At 40.0% G+C, this 25,916-nt stretch overlaps 1 protein-coding gene across 2 annotated transcripts in view; it reads right to left on the reverse strand.

The window, feature by feature from the left end:
- Positions 1-440: 440 nt before the first annotated feature.
- ILRUN (inflammation and lipid regulator with UBA-like and NBR1-like domains) overlaps positions 441-25,916 on the reverse strand; it is a 38,490-nt gene continuing 13,014 nt past the window's right edge. For both annotated transcript variants that reach the window (XM_028734086.2, XM_028734084.2), the window contains exons 2-5: positions 20,342-20,496; positions 11,937-12,134; positions 10,362-10,690; positions 441-4,702 (exon numbers count right to left, since the gene is read on the reverse strand). In XM_028734086.2, coding sequence (XP_028589919.2) covers positions 4,667-4,702; positions 10,362-10,690; positions 11,937-12,134; positions 20,342-20,496 — 718 coding nt within the window. In that variant the 3' untranslated portion in view covers positions 441-4,666. The remainder of the gene's footprint in view (positions 4,703-10,361; positions 10,691-11,936; positions 12,135-20,341; positions 20,497-25,916) is intronic.

The following is a 25,916-nucleotide window of genomic DNA, read 5'->3' on the forward strand; positions in this document are numbered from 1 at the left end:
ACCTGAAAAAATAGTTTCAGTTTAAAAAAAAAGAAGATTCTGACTAAACATTAGGAATAATTTTATGAAGGTAAGAGCTGTTCGATAGTGGAATGGACTAACTTGGAAGGTGGCAGATGAATCTTCATTGGAGGTTTTTAAGCATATTGGATGGCAATCTGTCAGTGATTCTTTAGCTGTGATTCCTGCACTGTAGGGGATGTGCTAGATGTCCTTGGGATCCCTTCCAACTCCAGTTCTATGATTCTATGAAGGCACAAGACAGCACCCTAACCACAATTCATTTTATTTCATTTATTAAGCACAGAGTTTTCAGCTCAGTCCTGGCTTGCATGATACTCCCCAACAAATGGGAAAGAAGGAAAGTAAAGTGGGAACCATTTAAACCACGAAAAGGCACTGTAGGTCCAAGCTTTGGTCATTCAATAAAAACTCAAGTATAAGATTGTTTTGTGTTAATTTAATCATACAAATATTCATTTATACATTAAGGAAAAAGCATCTTTGTTTTCCCCCACAATGTGCTATTACAGGATTCTTCCCAGACTCAAAGAAGCAACACACATCCTGCTCTACACATGCACTCCCCCCAGAGAGAATAAAGACAGGCTGCAGAATCAACCACTCACTCACACAAGAGAAAAAACAGTGGAAACCCAGACATGGGACAGCGTGCATTTCTTAGCCCCAGGCTTCTCCGGCTACACTTGTACCTATAGAGATTCAAGACGCACTCATCTGCAGCTGGGGGGCGGGATGAATACACATTCCCAAATCCCTGAGGCCTTAGGATACACCTTTCACCTGCCCCAAATAGGAGCAACAACATAGGCCCAACCTGACAGTGCAGGCTTAGCACCCATCCCCAAACAGAGACAGAGCTTACTTGCACCCACTAAGGCTCAAAGCCAGCTCAATTTCCTAGTGAGAAGACTGGGTGCTCTTGCCTCCCAGGCACAGTCACATTTTCAGATGCAGAGGTTGCCAGCACATTTTCAAACCCAACAGCTTGGGTTACAGTTTAATCTGCATTAAAATAAAAATAAAAAAAGAACGCTGCAAACAAATGAGAAATCCAAACTTCCCTTTGTTAAATTAAAATTACTTCTTCCTCCTCGGGAATCCATCATTTCTTCCAGAATGAGAACCACTGGGGAAATGGCCAGAGCCAACCACACTTGTTACATGAAGCAAGCTAAATTTGGGGGAGCAAGAATCAGTCACATTTCAGGAACAAGGATAGGGGTCAAGCAATGCTTAGCTTCCTCCATGTCCAAACAGTATCACTTTGGTAAAAAGGGTTATTTTATTCACAACGTATTTTTACAGATCATGCAAGAGGGAACGAGAGGCATATACACGATAATATTTGAAGTGGGTAAGAGTGTTTGCCAATATGTGCATTTTAAAGCTATGAGTGGCTCTCTGATTCCTGTAATTGCAACAAAGCAATCTAAATACCCATGCCACTTCCAAACTCAGAAGTCTACACTGTTTCCCCTACATGTGATTATATCTGTTGTGTGTTAAATCTAGGCACTGGTTAGCATTGCCACCTTTTTCTCACAAAGGAGTTGTGCCTTTATGACATTCAGCTATTCTGCAGGTACAGCCACCCCTCATTACTACACCTCCATGCTATGTAAAGCTACATCTACTGTGTTTCTGCATCCCATGCTGTTGAAGCCATAGGCCATCTGTTGGGGGGGGGGGAAGGTGGCCGCTTCCCCTGATAATTATGAAGCTAGTATTATGCATTTGTGAAAATCAAACCTTTATGCTTAGGCACAAAAATGTCTTGCCCTCCTTAGCTGTCTGAAAGTGCTGCTCCCAAGCAAACATGATTTTGGCTTCAGCCATTTCAATGGCTCCAAAATCATCAAAAATGCCTTAAAAACTAATGAATTTAAAATCAGAGTTCCAAGAAGCTCAATGAGTAATAAAGGAGGTATTGTATAAAGAGAAGAATATTTGAGAAAAGAAACGAGACACAAAACAATGAGCATTTTAAACATCCTCCCATTGTCATCACTGAAGGGATTATCACTCAAATCAAAATACCTGCAAACAGGTATGAGCCCTTTGTAACTATTTATACAGAGATCATCCCCCCCCCCCCCAGAGAGGAATGTTTATCCCCAGAAAGATCTCAGAAACTAGTGACAATAAAGAGAACTACTTTTACTGCAACCAAGCTGGGCCCTGGCTGTGATTTCTGCTTTTTTCAGTGGAACGACTGTTTCATTCATAAAAGTCACCAGCACTCAAAAGAGGAGATAGTATTTGAGATGACTTGCCGGAAATGGCCATCCCTACTTGCTGTAAAAGAACAGTAGTTGGCAGTAAATATCAGTTTTTGCTCTGCACTATGAAAAAACTAAAGTCTCCACAATGTTTGACAGTTTGGATGGTGAGGTTTCTGAATACCTAACTTGGTCTAAAGAGAAAACTGAATCTGTTTTAACTTGGCTTACCATAGTAGCTGCCAGTTGTTGCCATTGACTTCCAATGTTGCCACCAGAGGTTACTCTCTCTCTCTCACACACACACCCATCTCAAAAAACCATACAGTGTACTCAGTCTTTTCTTTGCGTATCAAAAAAGTTGCTTGCCCAGAGCAGGAAAAATAAATAAAACCAATTATCATGACTAATGCTATACATAATCAGTTTCTACACCTTATTTTGCATCTGAATAATATGCTGCTTATGGTGATTAAGATAAGAATTTGGGGAGCCAAGCTGGGGGAAAGTTAAAGGAAGGCATTCCATAGTTTCTACACTCCCATAATTTGTCCTCTCAGATGAATCCCTTGCAATCATTTCTTCCAGTGTTCATGGCTATGGTCATAGATAAACTATACTCTTCAAATTAGTTGGGATGCAAAAAAATTATACAAGTTCTTCAAAAGTGAAAACATCAAATTAGATGCTGAGCTGGCCTAGAAGACTGAATACCTACACATCTGCCTACTAGGATCCTAGCCAGATCCATTTAATAGACTTTGGGTGCTATATATATATATATATATATATATATATATATATATATATGTTCTGATGGGAAACAGGGTTGTGGTCAGCTATACAGAAGAATACAAAGGCCTCGTATGCAAATCAAACCAACAAGGTAGCTCAAAGTATGTTACTTCAGGCCTTGCATTATCTGCATCGGTACATACTCATACTTCCACTATCTCAGACCAGGGAGTTTGATCTTCTAAGTGAGATGAAAGGAAGGAGGCATTGCATATTATTCTATCTTTGGCAGATGGCTGCTGTGGCCTAGTTCAAGTTTTTGAATTAGACAGAAACCCCCCTCCTCCTTAAACCAATGCAAAACCCAAGAGTTTCAAGAGACCATGCTCTGCTAATTCTCTATGGAATTGGACAGATTGGCCTCAATTATATGGCTATCATTCTTCATGGGCTATACGCAGTTAGATCTTAAACAGTTCCACACCCTTGATACACACACACACACACACACACACACACACACACACCGTCTATAAATCGAAGTGTTCAGAGATCAAACAAGCTGATAAGCAGAAGGAATTGCTGTGAATGGCTGCTGATGGTTCTTCTTTCTCCCATATGTTCAAAACAATTTAGTCTCTGCCAACAAGCTAGTTATTTTTTTATCACTGAAGACTCAAAGTGGTCATTCCAATCTAAAACAGAAGATGTGAAATTTACATCTTAGAAGTGTCATGGAAATTTAATAATTGGTGCTCTACCACTCCGAAAAATAATTTTTCTTCTTGGCACAAAAGTGACATATACATGCATAGCTGTCTCAAAGACAGTTACCGTACATTAATGAACATGGGAATATTTCAATATGCTAACTGTTCAGGGCAAACTTTGGAATTTAAATAAGAGCATGTGCCACAATCAAAGCACAAGACACCCCTCTTGCATCAGCTCAGTGTTTTTACCCTCTTGACATTCTTGCCCTGCACAACGAATGACAAAACTGGGTCGGAGCAACCAAACAGAAAAGAACTAGCAGATGACTAATGCACACCATGCCCAGAAGAATGATACCAAAAGCAGAATAAAGGCAAATAACCAAAAGAAAGAAAGGGGGGGGAAAGACGTCATTAAAATTTATGGATCTGGATATTGATCAAGCTAGAAATTAATACCATCTGACAAACAAATAGCTGCACTAACCAAGAAAATGCTAAGCAAGCTTCCATTTCATAGCAAGCACATCTCCATAAAAATGCACGCTGTCCCTTTTTTAAAAAGTTATGAACAAGGAACAAAAAATTAACATTTGCTCAGACTACAACCTCTCTGTAGGCAAAATAATTTCTTTTAAAAAGAGATGGCTTTTCCATTTTAATCTTTTTTAAAAAATTTCTTTTAGGCTACCTAATTAACTGTGACAATGACTTCTAAACAAAACATTGGTGTATTTTTCTCTCTCATAGCACTGAACAGCACTCCTGAAATTCAGCATTCACACATGCATACTTTAGTTTTGTTTTTTTCTGGAAACAACTAGTCTTAAGTTATTGTTTGTTTTCTTCTTATCTCAGGATATGGAGACCAAGAAGGGGGTTCGTGTTGTATCTTCTATAAGCCATAAGAACTCCCCCTCCCTCCCAAGTCCATTCTTTGTCAAATTCTCTTCTCGACGATACCCGTTTTTGTTTTTAAGACTGTCCAAAGGGATAAGGACCGTGAAAACCCTGGAAAAGAATTAGAGACAAAAATTAATTTCAGAAAGGGGAATAAACTAAGCAATGTCTGTTCCAATGTGACCACAACATCCCAAAGTTTATGAAATCCTCTACAACCTATGTTCTAAAGCCATTTATCACTTTTTACAAAGGGTCATACAATTCATTTCATTTTAATCTATTCTCTTCTGCATTTCAATGCTACATTTCAGTGTCTACACAGTCAAAATATATTCGCTTGCCACCTGTCATACTGAGCCCAAAGAGAAATCTAAAACACTGACAAAATCATTGAAGTGAAGTTCTAGTTTGGGATATTAAATACGTTCAAGGGGTTTGATATACTGAACTCCTGGAATGCTATAACAATGCAATTAAGTTCCCTACATGGCTCTTTAAATCTTTAAAGCTCCTGCTCACAAACCAAAAACAGTCCTAGCCCCAACGGTTTATGCACAAACAAAACTGCTCACTAGGCTTAAAGATTGATTCTGTCTCCCCAGTCAAAGATGCCATATTGAGTTGCAGACCTCATGCATGTTTTGTGGCAAGCCAGAATTGGCAGTATTAGCAGAGTTGACCTTCAAATTCCAAAACATGCATACAATAAACTTTCAAAAGCCTATTTGCAATGAGCCAACTTCACATGACTTAAACCAAGGTAGGCAGCACTAATATAAGCCACACTTCTACAGGTTTTCAATTATGGCTATTCATTAGCTGGCCACCATTGGTAAAACAGGCACAAATTAATTTCTAAATTATGACCATATACAATAAGAGGCATATAAACCTATCATTTCCAATCCACAATGTTTCAGCCACTCTTTACTCTACTAAAGCATCATTCTGAAACAGTGCATTCTTCAAATAAATCTCTAAAATACAAATGGCATCATCATATTTGTTTTCTACCTTAACTCACCTCTGGCATACATTTCAAATGCTAGGACAACATTCAGTTTTTAGGCTCTGAAAGACCAAGCACCCAATAGCAATTTATGGATATTTTTTACCAGAACCCCTACTAATATGAAGCTACTGCATTTTTTTCTTAAGAGGTCACCAGGGATGGTGGGAAAGTGAAATCCAAGACTGATATATTTTAGTTGGCCTTATAAACTTTCCACAAATATAGGAACATAAGAAGCTGACTTATATCTAGTCAGACCATTGATCCACCTAGCCCCAGTATTGGCAACACTGACTGGCAGTGGTCCTCCAGGGTTTCAGGCAGGGAGTCCTTCCCAGCCCAAGCTGGAGATGCCAGGGATTGAACTTGGGACCTTTTGCACACAAAGCATCTGCTCTACTACCATGTTCTTTTCTCTTATATGCAATATACATACAGGCTATTTGTCAGTCACTATTGCACAGTCTTATTATCTGTGGGTGGTGCTGTGGTCTAAACCACAGAGCCTAAGGCTTGCCAATCAGAAGGTCAGCGGTTCGAAACCCCGTAATGGGGTGAGCTCCTGTTGCTCGGTCCCTGCTCCTGCCAACCTAGCAGTTCGCCAGCACATCAAAGTGCAAGTAGATAAATAGGTATCGCTCTAGCGGGAAAGTAAACGGCGTTTCCGTGCGCTGCTGTGGTTCGCCAGAAGCATCTTAGTCATACTGGCCACATGTCCCGGAAGCTGTCTGCGGACAAATGCCGGCTCCCTCAGCCAGTAAAGTGAGATGAGCGCTGCAACCCCAGAGTCGTCCGTGACTGGGCTTAATGGTCAGGGGTTCCTTTACCTTTATTGCACAGTCTTTTATCTGGAAATAAGTTGTGCTGCATTGCATTCTGCAAATAAGATCTCTCTTAGATATACCCAGGAAATATTAATAGCAGAGAAAATAACAAGAGGATAGCCAGTTACACGCTTGACTCTTGTAGCTATAAGCAGCTTCATTTGCTATAGGATACATCCTTTAGGTAAGGGATTGCCAACTTTTTTAGACCAGTGGGCACATTTTGATTATCAACCACAGCTCTGACTTTGCCCTTTGGCTAAAAACAATGACAGATGGGAGCTCATTTCACATATGTAAATTGCTTAGAATGGTACCTGCACATTTGCTTCACAACTTTCTTTCTAGGAGGACTAGAGATTTACCCTTTTTTCTTTTTTTTTAAAAAAAATAAAAGCTCAGAGTCTGGGGACCCTGCCCAGCAATGCCAATGAAGGACTTTGTGAGCACCAGGCCACCGATATGGACCACGCTGGTGACCCTCACTTTAGGTGGTCTGTGCTTTGATGGTAACAAGTTCTGAAGTAATCAGTAATCTGGAAAATACTGCTTCTTCTTCTACTGTGGAATGCTTACTCTAGTAGTGCAAAAGTTTCTCCATAAAAAGAATTATCCCAGTAGTTTTCTTACTGACTTCCTGATGTGCCTCCCAATTAGTAAAAAATGATAACACTACCCAATTAAACTTTTGGGTAAGAACCGGCTCTTAACTCAACATTACTGTTGGTAATGATGTTAACTGGGAAACGTAATTCCAACATAACTTAAGTTTCTCTCCAAGTTTAGGTATCACTCTAATATAGAAAAGATTGGAGTTGAACATCATTGGCTTTATTTTTATTTAGTTTGTGGTGTAATTTGAATAAATAGAAGTACAGTTTATTTATTTTTTAAGGCATCAGCTTTTGATGCATGGCTGCAAATCAAAACAGAAGTCTTCCAGTTTACACTGATGGCAGCCTCAGATAGAACTACTCAATCGTCCTCTATTTCTCATCACTTCCTGGCCCGTTCCTGGTCAGTGCTTCTCCAAACTACCCAAAGCTCTTTTGAATCACTTATGTAAACTCAACACAAACAGGGTTTTCCCCCCCTTCAAAGCATGCTGCACAAATATAATGCAGTAGCTCAAAGCTCTTTCCCACTATTCATCTGTTCTTCTATTTAAACAAGGAGCTGATCTACATGTTCAGAAAAAGCACATACTTCCCTCTTTGTACTGTACCACTTCAGAATGTTAGGGGGTAGGCAGAGAAAAATCACATTTTAAAGTTGTCTCCTTAAGCTGCATACCTATCAATGTAGGAACCTGTATACTTAGCACACAGTATGAGTGGGGACTACCCAGTGAATTCAGCCAGTTGATTCTAGCAGTAATTCTTCAGAAATAAAATTTTAGAATAAAGATTGAAATGAATACACAGAGCAAGTATAATTCCTGCTCAAGGGCTAGATTTTAGTTTCTATATATCATGCTCTCTTTCTTTAAAAACATGCTTTATTACCCATAAGTTCTTGCTGAGCAATTTCGCAGCTGCAGGCATAAAAATGGTAGCTTAAAAAAGATTATATAAACTTAAGCCATTCCATTTTGGGCTTATTGGGAGAAAGAGTGAATGTGACAAATATTTACTATGTAAAGGAGATGTTACATGCAATATTGATCAGATTCAGAAAATTTCCCATATATGGTAAATATTTGTACAAATTTAACTTTCATCTTATACTTAAGCATACATAAATTTTATGGAATTGATTTGATTGTGGAGTTTTTTTTGGTGAAAATGTGGGTTTTAATGAAGTATTTCTCTCACACACAAGGCTTCAAGTAGTCTCCCATTCAGATTACTGATAAAATCGAAATCTGGTTATCTTCAATAATGCTTTATTTGCTGGTCCCAGACCAGTCACTAAGCTTTGACAGAAAAAATATTAAGCACTACAGAGTAAGAGAGGTCACAGAAACAAATGCTTATCTAGTCCCTCTGCATGAAATGATAGGGTGCCTTTGAGTTCAAACAAGGGTGTTTTATTCAGTGGATATATCATTTAAAAGAGGATAGGCCGGAAGGGATTTTTGCCAACTCACTCTTGAAAATGTTAGCATTCAATAACAAACTCCTGCAGTGCAAAGCAGAATTTATTGTCAAGCAATTTTGTTGCTACTTTTTGCCTCTAAGGAATACAAAATACCAAAAACTTCATTTTTCTGTACTGAATAAACTTGATAATGTCTCCAATCACTGTATTCAACATAAGGAACTGATATTCAGAGGATGTGCTTCTGATATTGGATATAGTATAAGCCAGTGATAGCTTTCCATGCCCCTCATTTTCCCCAGTCACCTATCTGTCTGCTGGCCTCTAGAGGCTTACCCCATTTGCCATTTTGCTTGAGTTTGGTTTGTGAGTAAGCTGAGTCTTCAATGTCCTATTAGTAAATGTTTCAGGTGTCTCCTACTCCTACAGGAAGTGCACCATAGTGACAGAATAAAGAACAACTGTGGGGCTGGTGTGATTGTTGATAAATGCAGGTAGCACATGCAACTGTGAGAAAGACTGAATGGGTGAATGGAGTCTGAATGGATGGATGGTATGTGAGTGAGTGCAAAGCTCTGATCCTTGCCACTAGTGACACGCTGCTCCTGACAGATTATCTCAAAAGGAATGTGGACTTTGGGGGGAGGTGGGGTGTTGCACCCTGGTAAAAAGATGTGATCCTTCCACCGCTTAACTTCCTTTTAACCAACTGAGCAATTCTACCTTGTGAAAGTAAATGTGACTGTACTGGAGCTTGGAAGCAACTTTTCACTGAGTTTGAAAGAAAGTGTGACCACAGCCTACATATTTCAACAATACTTATATCTTCCATAGAAACCTGGACATGGTTTAGGATTAAATTGCTGGCTCTCCTCTTGTTGATTCTATGACTAACTGCTCCAAGATGCAATCATCACTTGCATCAAGAAATGTTCTCTCTTCGTCATAACTTGAATTCACCCTTATCCAATCCATTTGAGAGTAGCTTTAGTCACACACTACCAGTACACTATCTGCTTCAACTGTCTTCCTTCTACCCTAGCTGCTCAATACATTTTATTCATTCTATTTTAAACCTTACACCAACTGGCAATTGCCTCAGTGCCCTGAATAACATGCTGAATGGACCTGTCCATGTGGAAAATGGAAAAACAAACACCATCTACACCACATTGGATTATGTAAACTATGATTCCACAAGTTTCTGTATATTTATATGCAAAAGGCAGCAAAATGTTTTCAATGAAATCAGAACAAAATGCAACAAGTGAATCTAATCATTTTAAGCAATGATTTGAAGTAAAGCAGAAACAAAAAGGGAAATGAAAAGTGAACACATCAGGTCTATGCAGAGCTTGTCTGAGGCCCAGGGTGGGAGTCTTTTTAGAATAAAGTTATAAACTCAAACAAAAAAGCCCCGGCCCCCCCGCCAACGTAGCCCTCCAAGGCTTGGGGCAAGTATACCTGGCTACCCCACACTCTGCACAGACCTGGAACACATTCTGATCAATATTCTCTTATCCATACATTTTAGCTTCCAAATCTGGTTGACTACATTTTTAGCACTTACCACCTAATATACTTCCAATTTTAAGTGCACTTTAAAAAAGCAGCTTTGTAAATTGTTGCCTTCTCAAATCCGGCAAGCAGCATTTGAAGAATATTATTTTAACAGAATGTTAAAATAGTTTTAGCATTTGAAAATAGTCTTGTTTAAGCTTGCTTTTAATTCAGTGAAAGGACTTGTAAGATGAACAGCCAAATGCAGGCCCTTTTAAGCGGAGTGTACAGAGGCACAAGGGGGAGTCATGCAATTTGCAAGGAAGGACCATTACAATACAGGTCATGGACTCATGACCTCCCCGTTCTCCTGTACCCCCAGGGCACCTACCTTACTGTATGTCACTACTGATAAGTTGTTCGAGTGACTGCTGGGGGAGAGATTTACAGAGTTTTGTGACAGTTCAGTCTGATCTTGTTCAATTTGGTCAGGAGCAGGCCCCCACGTGTTTTTGCTGATTGTGTCTAGCTCAGAACCCCCAGGGTCTTTTAGGTTGTTTTCATCTGGTTGCCTGTTCTTCTGCGGAGAGGCGAACGGGTTAAAGTTTCCTTCTACCTTGCGATGTGGTTGTGTGTTGAACTCAGTTTCAAATGATGACAGTTGCTGCGTTACTCCTAAAAGTCCTCCAACTTCCACACTGAGGATCACCCAGATGATGTCTGTGAAAGAGAAACATGGGTCAGCACAAAATACAATTTGCAATTTTACTTAATTTCAATACCTCTCAAACAACATGATGCTTATAATCAAACATAAGAAACGAAAATGCCAAATCCTTGTAATATCAATATGGACCACATTTCAGATACATGGGAGGTATTACAACAGGGCTTGTTGTTTGCTCAAAGCCAGCCTGAATGTTTTAGTATTCGGCATTCTGAAAGTTTGAAGATAGTGAAATACTGCCACCTTCTGTTAATCTTGGTATTTATTCTAGTCATTCCCAAGCATGAAAATAATTATACAAAAAGACTCCCAAAAAGAAAATTCAGTGGAAGTCACATCTTTCACTTGAAAGAAATACCACTATTTGGGGGTGAAAGTTGTTAAACATGCCAATCATCAACAGGAAATAAAAACGAACAGAAAAATTGGCAATCAAATCTCACAAGTGGAATCTACAACTAATGTTGCAGTTTAAAGTGCTTCTGTTCAGTGTTATTCCAATATATTTCGTTCCATCTCTCCTATGTTAGTTACGCAGTAAAACAGACAAGTGAATCAACCTAACAATTAATACCTGAAGTTGTAACATGCCACTTTTCAAACACTTGAAATGGTTTGTGTCCTGGATTATAAAAGAGTATTGGAATTACATGGAATTTTTGTTGGGTTCAGGGTTTGTTTGCGGTTGTTGCTGCTTTGCCATGAAAGGTAACTTTTTAAGATGTGCAAAGTTTCCCATAACTTAGGAGTTATTCTATATTTTGAAATAGTTTGTTAATGATATTGAGTTCCTCAGTACGTTGGCAGGATCTGAGTTTTGAAAAATAAAAATAAAACATTCATGTTGTGCATTGCCCCCCCTAAAAGGGGCTGCAGTGGCCTCTTTAAGGGAAGCAATCTTCAGCAGCACACTGACAGTGATCCTTGTCTCACACCTGCCAAAAGGCGGGGAGGATCATAAGGCAGATAGCACTTCAAAAGGCCCAGTGGCCATTGCCACCTTTAAAGGAAACATTTACATTCATTTGTCTGTTTCCTGAAAGATAGCTACAACGTGAGGGGTTTTTGTGGGGTCCGAAATGTTATATGGAAAGGAACACTTGTTTGAACTCGGTTCTGGAATTCTCTTAACAAGTAGAGTTGCAATAGTTAGCAGATATTATTCTCACAACAGTCCCAGCAACACAGAAGGCTGCTCAAATGTCGCAAGTAAGAGTCTTATGAGAAGGTGGCACTTACCTCCATAATAAAGTCCTGTGGCAGTGCACATTCGCCACTGTCCTTGATACATTCCTGCAGTACTAGGGCTGCACATCTGTACGCTGACATCTGCAATCTCCTGGGGCTCCAATGATCGGACCATCACCATGTTCACATGGCCAAACTGGTCTCCGCCGACATACTTAAGACAAACACCTGGAGGCCATGCTTCTGTCCCTGAGATTCAGTGAAGATTACATTAAAGCATTTGTCAATGGAGAAGCTACTTAAATGACTCAACATGGTCATTAACAGATAGCACATTTATCATTAAAATGTGTGTCGTCCTATCAAGCAAACGTAAACATCTGTAAACACTTAGTAAAAGGAAGTTGTATTGCACATCTTCATTGCTAAGTGTAATGACTGACTCGGATGCATACTTATGTCAAAGCAACTCTTTGTTGTGTGTGTGCACGTAATCCCTATCATGAACTGATACACATATCCATGAACACGACATGTCACCAATGCAACAGATGAAAGTTCCTTCTGTGCAGCCATTCAAAGGCATGTTTCTGTTATGCACATTAACTACTGGTACATACACGTTAATATATGGTAGGGACATGAATTACATATTCATGAATTCAGAAAAAGCTGCTTTGTTGTGAAATACATGTGTCTAAATTCACCCTTACTTTCAGGAGCAGAAAGAAAATTCTGCTCAAATTCTAACATGAATTGTCACACAAACCCCAAGGCTCTCTGAAGAATTTAAATCAGCATTCCAACAGCTATAATTTAAGAGCATGCTAGTCTATGTGGTATATGACTGTTTCCATTAACCATTGAACGAAGCTTTTGTTGTTGTTCTCAAAGACTCAGTTTTAAGATTAGTAGTCCAACATTAAAAAATACTGATTCCAAATAGTAAGCACTAGGGCTCAAACATCACTTTCTGACACTGCACAAAGTGATTTGGAAAACCAGGAAAATACCCTGAACTTAATTTTGTGATTAGCATGAACAATAACATGTTTTGAAAGCATGGCTTGAAATGAATTCCCAAAAACTAGTTTGGGGGCAATTTTGGTTGGCACTAACGCTGGCCACGTGACCCGGAAGTGTCTGTGGACAGCGCTGGCTCCCGGCCTATAGAGTGAGATGAGCGCACAACCCTAGAGTCTGTCAAGACTGGCCCGTACGGGCAGGGGTACCTTTACCTTTACTAATGCTCACTCTGGTTAGCACTAACAATAATCTGACATTTCAGATACTGTAGCAAAGTATGATTGGAGGACAACAGACAAGGAAATACTGGGAACATACAAGTGGGAAGGAAGGGAACCTGTAGCATATTCACATGAATTGAACTTACATACAGAGACATACAGCTCTAAAATAATGTATTAATTCTCAGTTTTAACTTTAAGACTACCGTACTTTTCGCACCATAACACGCAGTTTTCCCCCCTTAAAAAGTAAAGGGAAATGTGTGTGCGTGTTATGGAGCGAATGCAGGCAGGAGGAGCCGCTCTTGCTGGCTGTTCGGCAGCCTCTTTTCCTCCGCTTGGCTCCCTGAGAAGCCGGCAACAGCTGAGCAACAGCTGAGTGTCGGGAGACAGCCTCTCTCCCTCCTGTCTGCCTGCTCTATGGCTTTTTAGCGAGGTGGGAGAAGGGAGGCAGCTTGGAAGCCGGCAAGAGCTGCCTGCAGCTGTAAAAGCCAAGGTGGGAGAAGGGAGACAGCCTCTCTCCCTCCTGTCTGCCTGCTCTATGGCTTTTTAGCGAGGTGGGAGAAGGGAGGCAAGCTTGGAAGCCGGCAAGAGCTGCCTGCAGCTGTAAAAGCCAAGGTGGGAGAAGGGAGACAGCCTCTCTCCCTCCTGTCTGCCTGCTCTATGGCTTTTTAGCGAGGTGGGAGAAGGGAGGCAGCTTGGAAGCCGGCAAGAGCTGCCTGCAGCTGTAAAAGCCAAGGTGGGAGAAGGGAGACAGCCTCTCTCCCTCCTGTCTGCCTGCTCTATGGCTTTTTAGCGAGGTGGGAGAAGGGAGGCAGCTTGGAAGCCGGCAAGAGCTGCCTGCAGCTGTAAAAGCCAAGGTGGGAGAAGGGAGACAGCCTCTTTTTCTCAGTGTCTGCCTGCTCTATGGCTCTCCCTTACACACATGTAAGTGGCTCTTACTCTGCTTTCTTTACAATGAGCTGGAAGGAGGGACAAAGAGGGCATCCCCTTCCGTCCCTCCCCCAGCACCTCACCGGTAAATTCAAACAAAGCAGCTTACAAGGCTCGTGTCCCTGCATCTCCTCCTCTTTTTGCTTCAGTTCGAGGCAAGGCAGCTGCACAAATGTGAGTTCCCCCTCTCTCTTCCTTCCCTCCCTCCCTCCCTCTTCCAGCTTCAAAAAATATTGGGGAGACAGCCAGGTAAGCCCCACTCACATACCACAATGGGGGATGGGGGATGACTCCCTCAAATATTTAATGGGGGGGTGAAGGCACCTAGGCCCATAGGAGTTAGCTGCTTTGCCTAGGACAAATGTGAGCTCTCCATCTCTCTTCCCTCCCTCCCTCCCTCCCTCCCTCCCTCCCTCCCTCTTCCAATTTCAATAAAATATTGGGGGGGGCAGGTACAGGTAAGCCCCATCTCACAGACTGCAATGATCTCAAGACAAAGTGCATGCACACTGTTACCTTATATGAATGGCAATGCCCATCAGCATGGGGGGAGGATGACTCCCTCAAATATTTAATGGAGGGGGTGAAGGCACCTAGGCCTATAGGAGTTGACTGCTTTGCCTAGGACAAGTGCGAGCTCCCCCCCTCTTCCTTCATCACTGTATTGGAGATACCATACATTACTGAGAGTTCCTTCATTCACGTGGTTACAAAGCACGGATCCACATGGATCCTCAGGATTTTTGCATTGGGCTACCCCAAACTCATCGTTAGATCACATGTCTGTGGCCACAGCATGAACCACAAAAATCATACATCCACTGTTTTGTTTAGAATATTTTTTTTCTTGTTTTCCTCCTCTAAAAACTATGTGCGTGTTATGGTTGGGAGCGTGTTATAGAGCGAAAAATACGGTATGTTGTCTCGTTTTCCTTTTACCATTGTTTACCATTCCTTTTACCATTGTTTTCTGCAACTTGTAACAGATTGCTCAAGACTCAAATTTAAAGGACAACAACTAAAGGAATGTAGCAATAAAGTAGCAATTACAAGCTGAAAAAGTGGCATTTATCCCACTCAGTGTTAGAAACTCAGATAAATAATCCAATTGCTCAATGGCACCTTAAACCTGGGTTATGGTTGCCACAAGGGAATGTCTAGGTGCCATTCCCCTCCCCCAGTGATGCTTGCTGTTGTTCATTTCATTTCTATACTGCATTGTATTTTAAAGAACAAATCTCAACGCGGTTCATAACACATTTAAACATAAAACAAAACAATGCAGAATCAAACAAATTCAAGCTTCAACTAAAATATTTCTGATTCTTCTCTAGGTGACATTTTGCTTTCCCCAGTTGCCAACCTGGCATCCAGAGACCTCCACGTGGTCAGAACTGGACCTGCACCACACCAAAACGAGCCTGGCACCTGGCTAATTTCGAACGCTGCACCTGACCCATCACAGTGGAACTGAAAACAAATGCTTCAGCTTATCTTGAGAATGACTTTGAAAAAGTTAAGGAAGAGATCCTAACAGCTAATAGAATAATGGCATGGGTAGACTATTTAAATTTCAGACATTTCACCACAGTGATGGTACAAAATAGACTGGATAGACTTTATGTATTACATAGAAACAACTAGATGACTGAAAGCCCAAGTTCTTAATTCCACTAGTTTACTGAATAAAAAATATATTTTCGAAATTTATTGTTGTGCTCCGAGTTTAACTCCATTAAGGATAATTCCCAGCTCTAAGTAATTATGGAACAAAACAGTACAATGCATCAACAATGTGTGTTAAGTTTAGATCCTAGAAAAGACATCTGAAGGCAGCTCTGTTTAGGGAAGTTTTTAATGTCTGAAGTTTTATTGTTTTTAGTGCTCTTCTGAGTGGCTGGGGAAACCCAGCCAGATGGGCGGGGTATAAATATAAAAATTATTATTATTATCATTAGTATTAAAATATATTTGAGTAACGTGTGTATACAATGTGCTTCATGAACTACAATGTATTTGATGCGACTTTAATCAGTAAGTAGCATGGTATAGTTTAAATTATGTCTGTATACTAATATACAGTGGTGCCTCAGGTTACAGATGCTTCAGGTTACAGATGCTTCAGGTTACAGACTCTGCTAACCCAGAAAAAGTACCTCGGATTAAGAACTTTGCTTCAGGATGAGAACAGTGATTGCACAGTGGCGGCGCGGCAGGAGGCCCCATTAGATAAAGTGGTACCTCAGGTTAAGAATGGACCTCCAGAACGAATTAAGTTCTTAACCCACGGTACCACTGTATTCTCAGAGCAACAAAGTAACAAAAAAATTCACCATTTAAAAATCTATTTTGATTTTCTTTAACACCAGAGGGAATTTTAGTGTGCAAATGGCTTTAAATTGGATGTTAATGGAAGGATGTGGGTAAAGAAGATAGAAAGCAATTCTGTATTGGCATACTGATCTCCAGGAGGGTAACAAAAAAAAAGTAAAAGCACTGTAGAAAAGCATAGATATTTCCCCCATCTACTGCTTTTTAGAGGAGAATGTTATTATACAAACCAGGCACATAACTAGTATTTTATTGGGGGGGGGGGGGAGAGAAAACTTGTCAGAATTTTTTTTGATATTATCAATTTATGTTCATCAACTGGATGAAGTATCCAACAGTTTGCTATTTAAGGCAACAAAAATCTTCAAGTAAACTCTTGAATGAATTCATTCATAACCAGAAATAACTCATTTAAATCAAGGATTATTCAAGTGCCATTAAGATTCATTGCTTCACCTGGCAAGAAGACATAATCTTGAACCATTTCAGTCCTTTGACATCCTGAATTAATTCATACATTGAAACAAATGCAAAACAATATCTTCTGCAGAGACCTAAGCATCAAAACTGAATAAACTGGGTTGCCACTAAGCAAGATTAACAAGTGGGAAGACATTTGGAAAAAGAACAAATATTTCAGAAAAAGAATAATGTTTAGTCCACACAGAAATCAGAAATTACCCTTACTCTTTAAGGCCTCAACTCCATATACAGTGCCCAAAAATAAACATCAACTGATTTAAGATATGAGTTTATTATTTTGTTTCCCCTATCCAAATCTCCGATCCCAATGTCAAAAGGGGAAACATTTCAACACTCATTTTTTCTGGTAAATCAGACACTAACACGCATAAAATACTTCATGAGAATCTGATTTGGGTTGGGTTGTTTTGGGTTTTTTAAGAGAAGGAAAATTATCAGATGAGTTGCTAAAAAAAGAGCCATTAATGTCTTTGTCCATTTATTCTGAATGTTAATTTTGGAACATTTTGTTGCTCTGGGAATCTGTGAAATACCTGAATAGTTTGATATTTTTTTCCTACTATGCCAGATCTAATCCCCATAACAGACACCATAAAGATAAAACTGCATTTTGTGTGAAAATATAATGACAAGACTTTTTCTATTGGAATTATTTTGAACAAAAGTTGTGTGTATAATCAAAGCACTGATACATAGGTCAACAATACAGATTATATCCTGTCATTGCAATATTTGTTCGCAGAACTATTTCCTTGCATCAGATCTCATTTCCCTCTCATAATTATATCCCAGTAGATTAGTGCCAAGGGTTGTTCATCTCACCTCATTTCATCCCTTCTCAAAGTTTAATCATAGTATTATTATTTAAACTCTTGAGATAAAGTTATTTCACAATGGCTATTGCAACTAAAATATTTTAAGAGTCCCCTTGCCATTGCTTTCAGTGTTTACCTCCCCCACCATAAACTGCTTTCCAAACAGACAAGGGAAATAAAATCAAGCATATCCCACACTTCTTTTTATTCTTCCTTTCCAATCCTTAAAAAATGATTATTGAACCAAACAAGATAGCCTATGCCTTTGCCCAACAGTTTCACCAATCTGTTTCTAATTGCAGCTAAAGAAAGTGTCAAGTATATCAACTTCCAGGGTTCATCTGAACTCTAGAACAGCAGCCAAAATCTGTTGTGCTGTTGACTTGGACATTTAATAAAATATTTACATCACTTAAAATTTTACAAGTAATTCACACCGAAGTACGAATGTGTCAGGAACCTTAACACACTGAAGTGCTAAAATTCTGCAGAAGTTTTATTACTTTCCAACTCTGGATGTTGTTCTTTAGTCGTTTAGTCGTGTCCGACTCTTCATGACCCCATGGACCAGAGCATGCCAGGCACTCCTGTCTTCCACTGCCTCCCACAGTCAAACTCATGCTGGTAGTTTCGAGAACACTGTCCAACCATCTCGTCCTCTGTCGTCCCCTTCTCCTTGTGCCCTCAATCTTTCCCACCATCAGGGTCTTTTCCAGGGAGTCTTCTCTTCTCATGACATGGCCAAAGTATTGGAGCCTCAGCTTCAGGATCTGTCCTTCCAGTGAACATTCAGGGCTGATTTCCTTAAGAATGGATAGGTTTGATCTTCTTGCAGGCGTCTTTTAATTTTGTGACTGCTGTCACCATCTGCAGTGATCATGGAGCCCAAGAAAGTAAAATCTTTCACTGCTTCCATTTCTTCCCCTTCTATTTGCCAGGAGGTGATGGGACCAGTGGCCATGATCTTCGTTTTTTTGATGTTGAGCTTCAGACCATATTTTGCGCTCTCCTCTTTCACCCTCATTAAAAGGTTCTTTAATTCCTCCTCACTTTCTGCCATCAAAGTTGTGTCATCTGCATATCTGAGGTTGTTGATATTTCTTCTGGCAATCTTAATTCCAGTTTGGAATTCATCCAGCCCAGCCTTTCGCATGATGAATTCTGCATATAAGTTAAATAAGCAGGGAGACAATATACAGCCTTGTCGTACTCCTTTCCCAATTTGGAACCAATCAGTTGTTCCATATCCAGTTCTACCTGTAGCTTCTTGTCCCACATAGAGATTTCTCAGGAGACAGATGAGGAGATCAGGTACTCCCATTTTTCTTTAAGAACTTGCCATAGTTTGCTGTGGTCGGCACAGTCAAAGGCCTTTGCATAGTCAATGAAGCAGAAGTACATGTCTTTCTGGAACTCTCTAGCTTTCTCCGTAATCCAGAACATGCCTGCGATTTGGTCTCTGGTTCCTCTGCCCCTTCAAAATCCAGCTTGCACTTCTGGGAGTTCTCGGTCCACATACTGCTTAAGCCTGCCTTGTAGAATTTTAAGCATAACCTTCCTAGCGTGTGAAATGAGTGCAATTGTGCGGTAGTTGGAGCATTATTTGGCACTGCCCTTCTTTGGGATTGGGATATAGACTGATCTTCTCCAATCCTCTGACCACTGCTGAGTTTTCCAAACTTGCTGGCATATTGAGTGTAGCACCTTAACAGCATCATTTTTTAAAATTTTAAATAGTTCAGCTGGAATATAATCACTTCCACTGGCCTTAATATTAGCAGTGCTTTCTAAGGCCCATTTGACTTCACTCTCCAGGATGTCTGGCTCAAGGTCAGCAACCACACTACCTGGGGTGTATGAGACATCCATATCTCTCTGGATACATAGCATTTAAGACATGCAACAAAAAATAGCACATTTCCAGCATTTGGTGCATAAAAATAAAGACCTGGGAAAACCCATTGTTCAGCCACATATGTTAGAACTACCAGACTTGGATTGTCAATGACTGTATTTAACAGTCAAGCCTCTCACACATTTGGCTGAATGTCTGAATAGGGCTCCGAGGAACAGGAATCCATAAATTTGGCTGGCCTTGTTAGCCAACAAAAAATTGTGGTCACCATTACCCTGTATTTCTGATTCAGTAAAACAGTGGGGCTTCAAGCATCTCCAAAGGAACAGCATAAGATTAAAGACAGTCCCCACTCAATCTAACGCAGAGCTCCACTGCACCATGTTTGCTAAAGTACTTGGAAAAACTCTGTAATGCAGCACAATGGCAAAGATGATCTCCTGCACACAAAGCTTGAGGGCAGAGGATCATTATGTTTGCTAGAGGAAAAGGATACTTGCCATAGCAAGCTGATTTGCAGACACTGGTATTCACATGCAAATCAAAGAAACATTTTCAACTCCTACAGAACAATTCTTACCTTGTTACTGTCTGCTATGAAAAATATTGTTAAGGAAAAAACATTAAAACATTCTTGCATATTTGCTTTTTAAAATTCTCATGAATAACCTTACAGAAACCAGTAATATTATTATATTATATTATATTATATTATATTATTATTATAATATTATAATTAAGAGGGGAATCATCAACCAGTAGCAAGACAGAAGCCAAGAAGAGTTGTTTTACCTGTGTTTTGTATCCTCCATGTTTTTGTAAACTGAGTGTCAGGAGGGATGGATTCTCCTTCTCCTATGGTCACATCTTCAACAAATGACATGGAGGGCACATTGATGTTTGGACTCTCAAAATCATAGTAGGCTCCAATGGCTGCTTGTAAGTTCCTGGAAAGAGAATAAAAGGTTTGTTTAACCATACCGCAATAGGGATAACCCCTTAATGAAATAACAATGTATCCCATTTAAAACATGAGAGCATTACTTTCTCAGATTTGTGACTAAAGCCCTTCTCAAATATAGCGTTCTTGTGCAGACTATACATTTGGAGGAAGAATGAGATTGTGCCTATAGGTCCCATCCCCAATGTCCACCATGGAGATGGGGTATCTGCATAAAGCTGCATATGCATAAGCACCCTGTTGCAGATGTGCAAACATCATGTCCATCATCAGAATGTCAAAGGTAGGGCCAGCCAACATAATACTACTGTTACTTCTCTGCACATATAGCACAAATGTGAAAAGCTCCTGTGAAAGGGACTTGTGAGTCTTGTGGGTACGAAGTGAGCGGTGTGCTGGCACAAAATGGATAAAGAGACATTAGTGAATGTTTTTGACAAAGACATTTGAGTCTCTAAAAGTTTAAACACAAACTGAAGGGGGAAGTAATTTACTAAGTGATAGCTTTGTTAGTTTGTTGCAGCAAAATAAGACTATGAGACTTTAAAGTAACACATTTATTATGGTGTAAACTTTTGTGGGCTTAAGTCCATAAGATACATGAAATGTATTCAATAGATACACAAAGTATAATGCTCAGTTGGCAGATATAGTTGGAGCTAACTGACAAAAGGAATGCAAAAAGTACAGTGTGATATTTGTACTTTTTGTATTTCATTGCCATTCAACTTCAACATTTTTTCCTTTCCAGTCATCTGTATATATATACCTGCCAACTGGGGATTATACTTCACGCATCTGAGGATTACACTTCATGTATCTGATGAAGTGGACTTCAGGCCAGAAAAGTTTATCCCATAATAAATTTAGAAATCTAAGATAAAACTGGGGTTTTTTGGAGACAGGGTTTCACAATTTACATTTACACTCTGACAAAAAGCAAAAAGCTTCTCATCAAATAATTGCTGTCAGCAAAAATTATGCTAAAAAAGCAGTAGACATTACATACTTATCATGACTTGTGGAATAAACTAAGATATAATATACTGAAGAAAAAACTGAATACAAATCATATTAGAATTGGCTTGTTTTTGACATTAGAATTAGCAATGTTTAAGTACAAAACTGAAAACTGTAACAAACCATAGAAACTCATTTACAGATAGTACCTAACAACAAGACTAGCGCTAATATGCCCAAGGAAATTCACCAAAATGCTGGAGAGGATGCACATCCACAGGCACATACCTCCACATGTGTTGGGAATGCCCCAAAATCCAACTATTCTGGACAACAATCATACAAGAAATATGCAAAATAACTAAGCAATTATTAGAAGTCACCCCAGAACTGGCCCTACTAAACATCTGCCAAGATAATAATGCCTAGTCACATCATAAAGAGCTCATAACCCACCTCAGCAGCCAGAAACATCATAGCCAGACACTGGAGAGATCTGTCAGGAGTAAGCATGGATCAATGGTATCAAACAGTATGGGAAACAGCCTTATTTGAAAAACTAACCAATAAACTGAAACTGACACGGCAACAAATAGAAAAAGATGCCTTCACCCCGGTATGGTTCCCCTATATCACATACACAGCCCAACACAACAACGCCAAGAATCTGCCAGCAGCATACAAATCAATATGGCTAACCTGATACAAAAACACCCACCCCACTCACACATGAAAACGAAGTTCACCACAGTCAATCACAAACAAACAGCCACACCTTAGGCCACCCCCAACCTCTCTCACCACCAAAGGAACACAAGCGAATAGTAAAGAGAACCTGCACAGATGACGCTGACATAAAACCCCACACATACATTGAGCAGAACAGAAGCATTGCCACCTGACCCCAACCCCACTCACCATGCCCCCCTCTTTCCCCCTTTTCTTCCAAATGTAACACTAATGTTTCAACAAATGAAACTGATACAGTAGTACCTCGCAAGACGACTGCCTCGCAAGACGGAAAACTCGCAAGACGAAAGGGTTTTGGGTTTTTTTAGTTGCTTCGCAAGACGATTTTCCCTATCGTCTTGCAAGTTTGTTTCCTTTTTCTTAAAACCGTTAATACAGTTGCGACTTGACTTCGAGGAGCAACTCATAGCACGCGGTGTGGTAGCCTTTTTTGAGGTTTTTGAAGACTTTGGTGATTTTTGAAGCTTTTCCAAAACTTTTCTGAAACCATGCTTCGCAAGACGAAAAAACTCGCAGAACGAATTAATTTCGTGTTGCGAGGCACCACTGTATGTAGAAAATGTAACATACTTTTGTAAACCAATAAATCTTTAATTAAAAAATGTTTAAACAAAACAAAACAAAACAGAAAACTGTACCAAACCATACACTTAATCAAGTCCAGCAGCAGGAATTATGCAGAAACCTAGTTTGCCACACCTCTGCAGTGTAAGAATGTATACAGACATTATACCATGCTGTTACATGGAACAGTCAGCCTGTGTGATTTCCCATCTCCTCATTCAGCTGCCAAACAAATAACATGAAAGCTGGTTTCTTGACCAAGCTGAAGAGGGACAGCTGGATGGGGATTTAAGGGCACACACAGACCTCCCTTTCCTGTATCAGCCTAGCATGCTGAATGACCACTTGGAGACGAATACACAGTGCTCTGCTATACCTTATGGACATTATTCCATATGGGCACTGTACACAGGGTGGACTGGACTGAACACATTGAATTCTTTGTTTCCTGAACAAAAATTTAAAGAACGGATAAAAGGCAGAAGGACCACGCCAGTACTACCCTGATTTTTTTCAGATAATACGATTTCCTAGAATGCAGACTGTTATGTGAAGGAAGCACACAAGGAGGAGGAGAAGGTGGTGGCTCTGTTGTCGTTACTATTGGCAGCTATGTGAAAACAAAAGGACGCGGGTGGCGCTGTGGGTTAAACCACAGAGCCTAGGACTTGCAGATCAGAAGGTCAGCGGTTCGAATCCCTGCAACGGGGTGAGCTCTCATTACTTGGTCCCTGCTCCTGCCAACCTAGCAGTTCGAAAGCACGAAGTGCAACTAGATAAATAGGTACCGCTCCAGCAGGAAGGCAAACAGTGTTTCCGTGCGCTGCTCTGCTTTGCCAGAAACAGCTTAGTCATGCTGGCCACATGACCCGGAAGCTGTACGCCAACTCCCTTGGCCAGTAAAGCGAGATGAGCACCGCAACCCCAGAGTCGTCCACGACTGGACCTAATGGTCAGGGGTCCCTTTACCTTTACCTTTATGTGAAAACAGGGGCTAGTGAGCAATGGATTTCTATGCATGTTTTATAAACATGATAGGCATGGGTTGCAGAAATTTCCCACTGGACAAATATCCTAAAAGCTCATACACACAGTTCCATTCAGCTCACAGAGAGCATGTATATTGCACACAATCAATAATGTCGTTATATGTTATTGGGGGAAAATATTTCCAAGCTGTAAGTTACAACATCATATTTTAGGTGCTTGGGCAATCAGAGACCTAGGCTTTGACTAATCCTGCACTACAACTTTTGTAAACCAGGAAGACAGGGCTATATTTAAAACTGCCAGCTCAGTCAAATGGTATGGGATAGGTGCATGTCACATTAACCACTAAGTGGAAACAAATGTTTTATGTCACCAGCTGCTAGCTGCTTCTATACAAAATGAGCTTTATGTAACTCATAATGTGGATATGTCAAGAAACTCCTGTTCAAATCAGTCAGTAAATATGCTAATTTGTTTCACTGAAATATCTTCCCTTCTGTTCTGACCAGAGATGGAACTCACTAGAGGTGAAAAAGAAGAAAGTAATTCATGCTGCACAGTGCCCCCCACCAGCCAACCCCCCACCACCTTCCTGCAGCCTATTAAAAATGCAGATGCTTTCAGATGCCCCATGCTGTACATGTAAAGTGCATAAATGCTAACAAAATTATTCCATGTTGATATAGGGATGACAGCCACACAATACATATTGTGGAACATTTCTCAAAATATTTCTCTCAACAACAAAAAAACAGAAAACCCCACAGCTGGCAATGTTTTTATTTTCCATCTTGTAAATATGCTTCAAAGGGGAAAGGGCTATTTGTGCATCAGGGCTCATTGCCAATTCTCCTCCCCTCCATGTGTCATATTTCATCACCCAGCTTTGCCACTTGGAATGGTTTCAATGTCTGTTCCAGTTAAAATCTAACTGAAGGCAATGCAAACTGAAAAGCAGACTTGCTATCTCATTCTCTTAATGTATTTTAAGCATATTTCTCTATACATTGCTATATCAGAAACAAAATGAGTGCACTAGTTAGTTTCAGTCTTTGACTTTTTCAATAAGAAAAGGTTGATGAATTCTAGAGTTAATTTTTTAAAATGGAAATATTAGAAAAGAGCAAGGGTGGGGGAGAAACACCAGCAGAGTCAGGATGACAAAGCAAATGTCTGACTGAAGTTCAACTGAACAAGTGCTCATTGCCACAGAGCTATTCTAGGATACGCCCAGAGTCTGTACAGAAACCTGAGAGAGAAGACAATAATGGTGAATACCTTCAAAGTCATATGATTAAAGAACCAGTAACAATTCAAACAGCAATTTTTCTTAGTTCATTTGATTTTAAGCAAAGACAATCAGTGTAAACATCCACTTTGGAACTGCACCCTATTTCAGGAAACTGACTAGAAGACCCTCGGGGTCTCTTCCAACTCTACAATTCTCTGTTTCTATTATTCTATGACTAGAGACACTTTCAAACCTTTTCAATGAAACCCTTGGGAATGGTAAGATAATCTTTCACCTCCCACCAGCAGTAGCAGTACAAAAGGTATGTTCACAGTCAAGCATGAACTTTGAAGAGCAAAATTTCCACAGGGCTGCCTATCAGAGTTTGTAGCAGAAATGAAACTGATATACTATAAAATGAGCTTTTGTGCTTCAGGGCTATTTAAAGCATCTGGGAATTCTGTCACCTAACCCCTGCCTGCCCGCACGCCCTCCCAAGTTTATTTGTATCCATGTAAAAAATCTTACTGAAAACATCTCTTTACAAATTCTACGTACACATATTCATTTGAAATAACCCAATTATTGTGCATCCTAGTCTTGTCCAAGGAACCAGAAACAGTCCTTTGATTAGTATGGTTAGTTGCCTCAAGCGTCTTCTCCTTACCTGCCCTCTTGAGCCTAGGTTAGTTACTCTAGCGTCTTTTCTTATAATTTAGTTAGATTACAGAAGTTAGGTTTATTTGTACACTACTAACTATGATTCACCACATGGTCTGTAGAAAAAGTCTCTGTTGATACTCCTTTTAAATGAAGCTAGTTAGTTCTTCAGAAGAGTGTCAGAGAGAGGCATTATACAAAATAATTGAAAATACTAAACTGGAAAAAAAACCTCAGAAGCCCTATTAAAT

Source organism: Podarcis muralis, chromosome 5 (assembly GCF_964188315.1).
Source record: "Podarcis muralis chromosome 5, rPodMur119.hap1.1, whole genome shotgun sequence".
NCBI classification, from domain to species: domain Eukaryota; kingdom Metazoa; phylum Chordata; class Lepidosauria; order Squamata; family Lacertidae; genus Podarcis; species Podarcis muralis.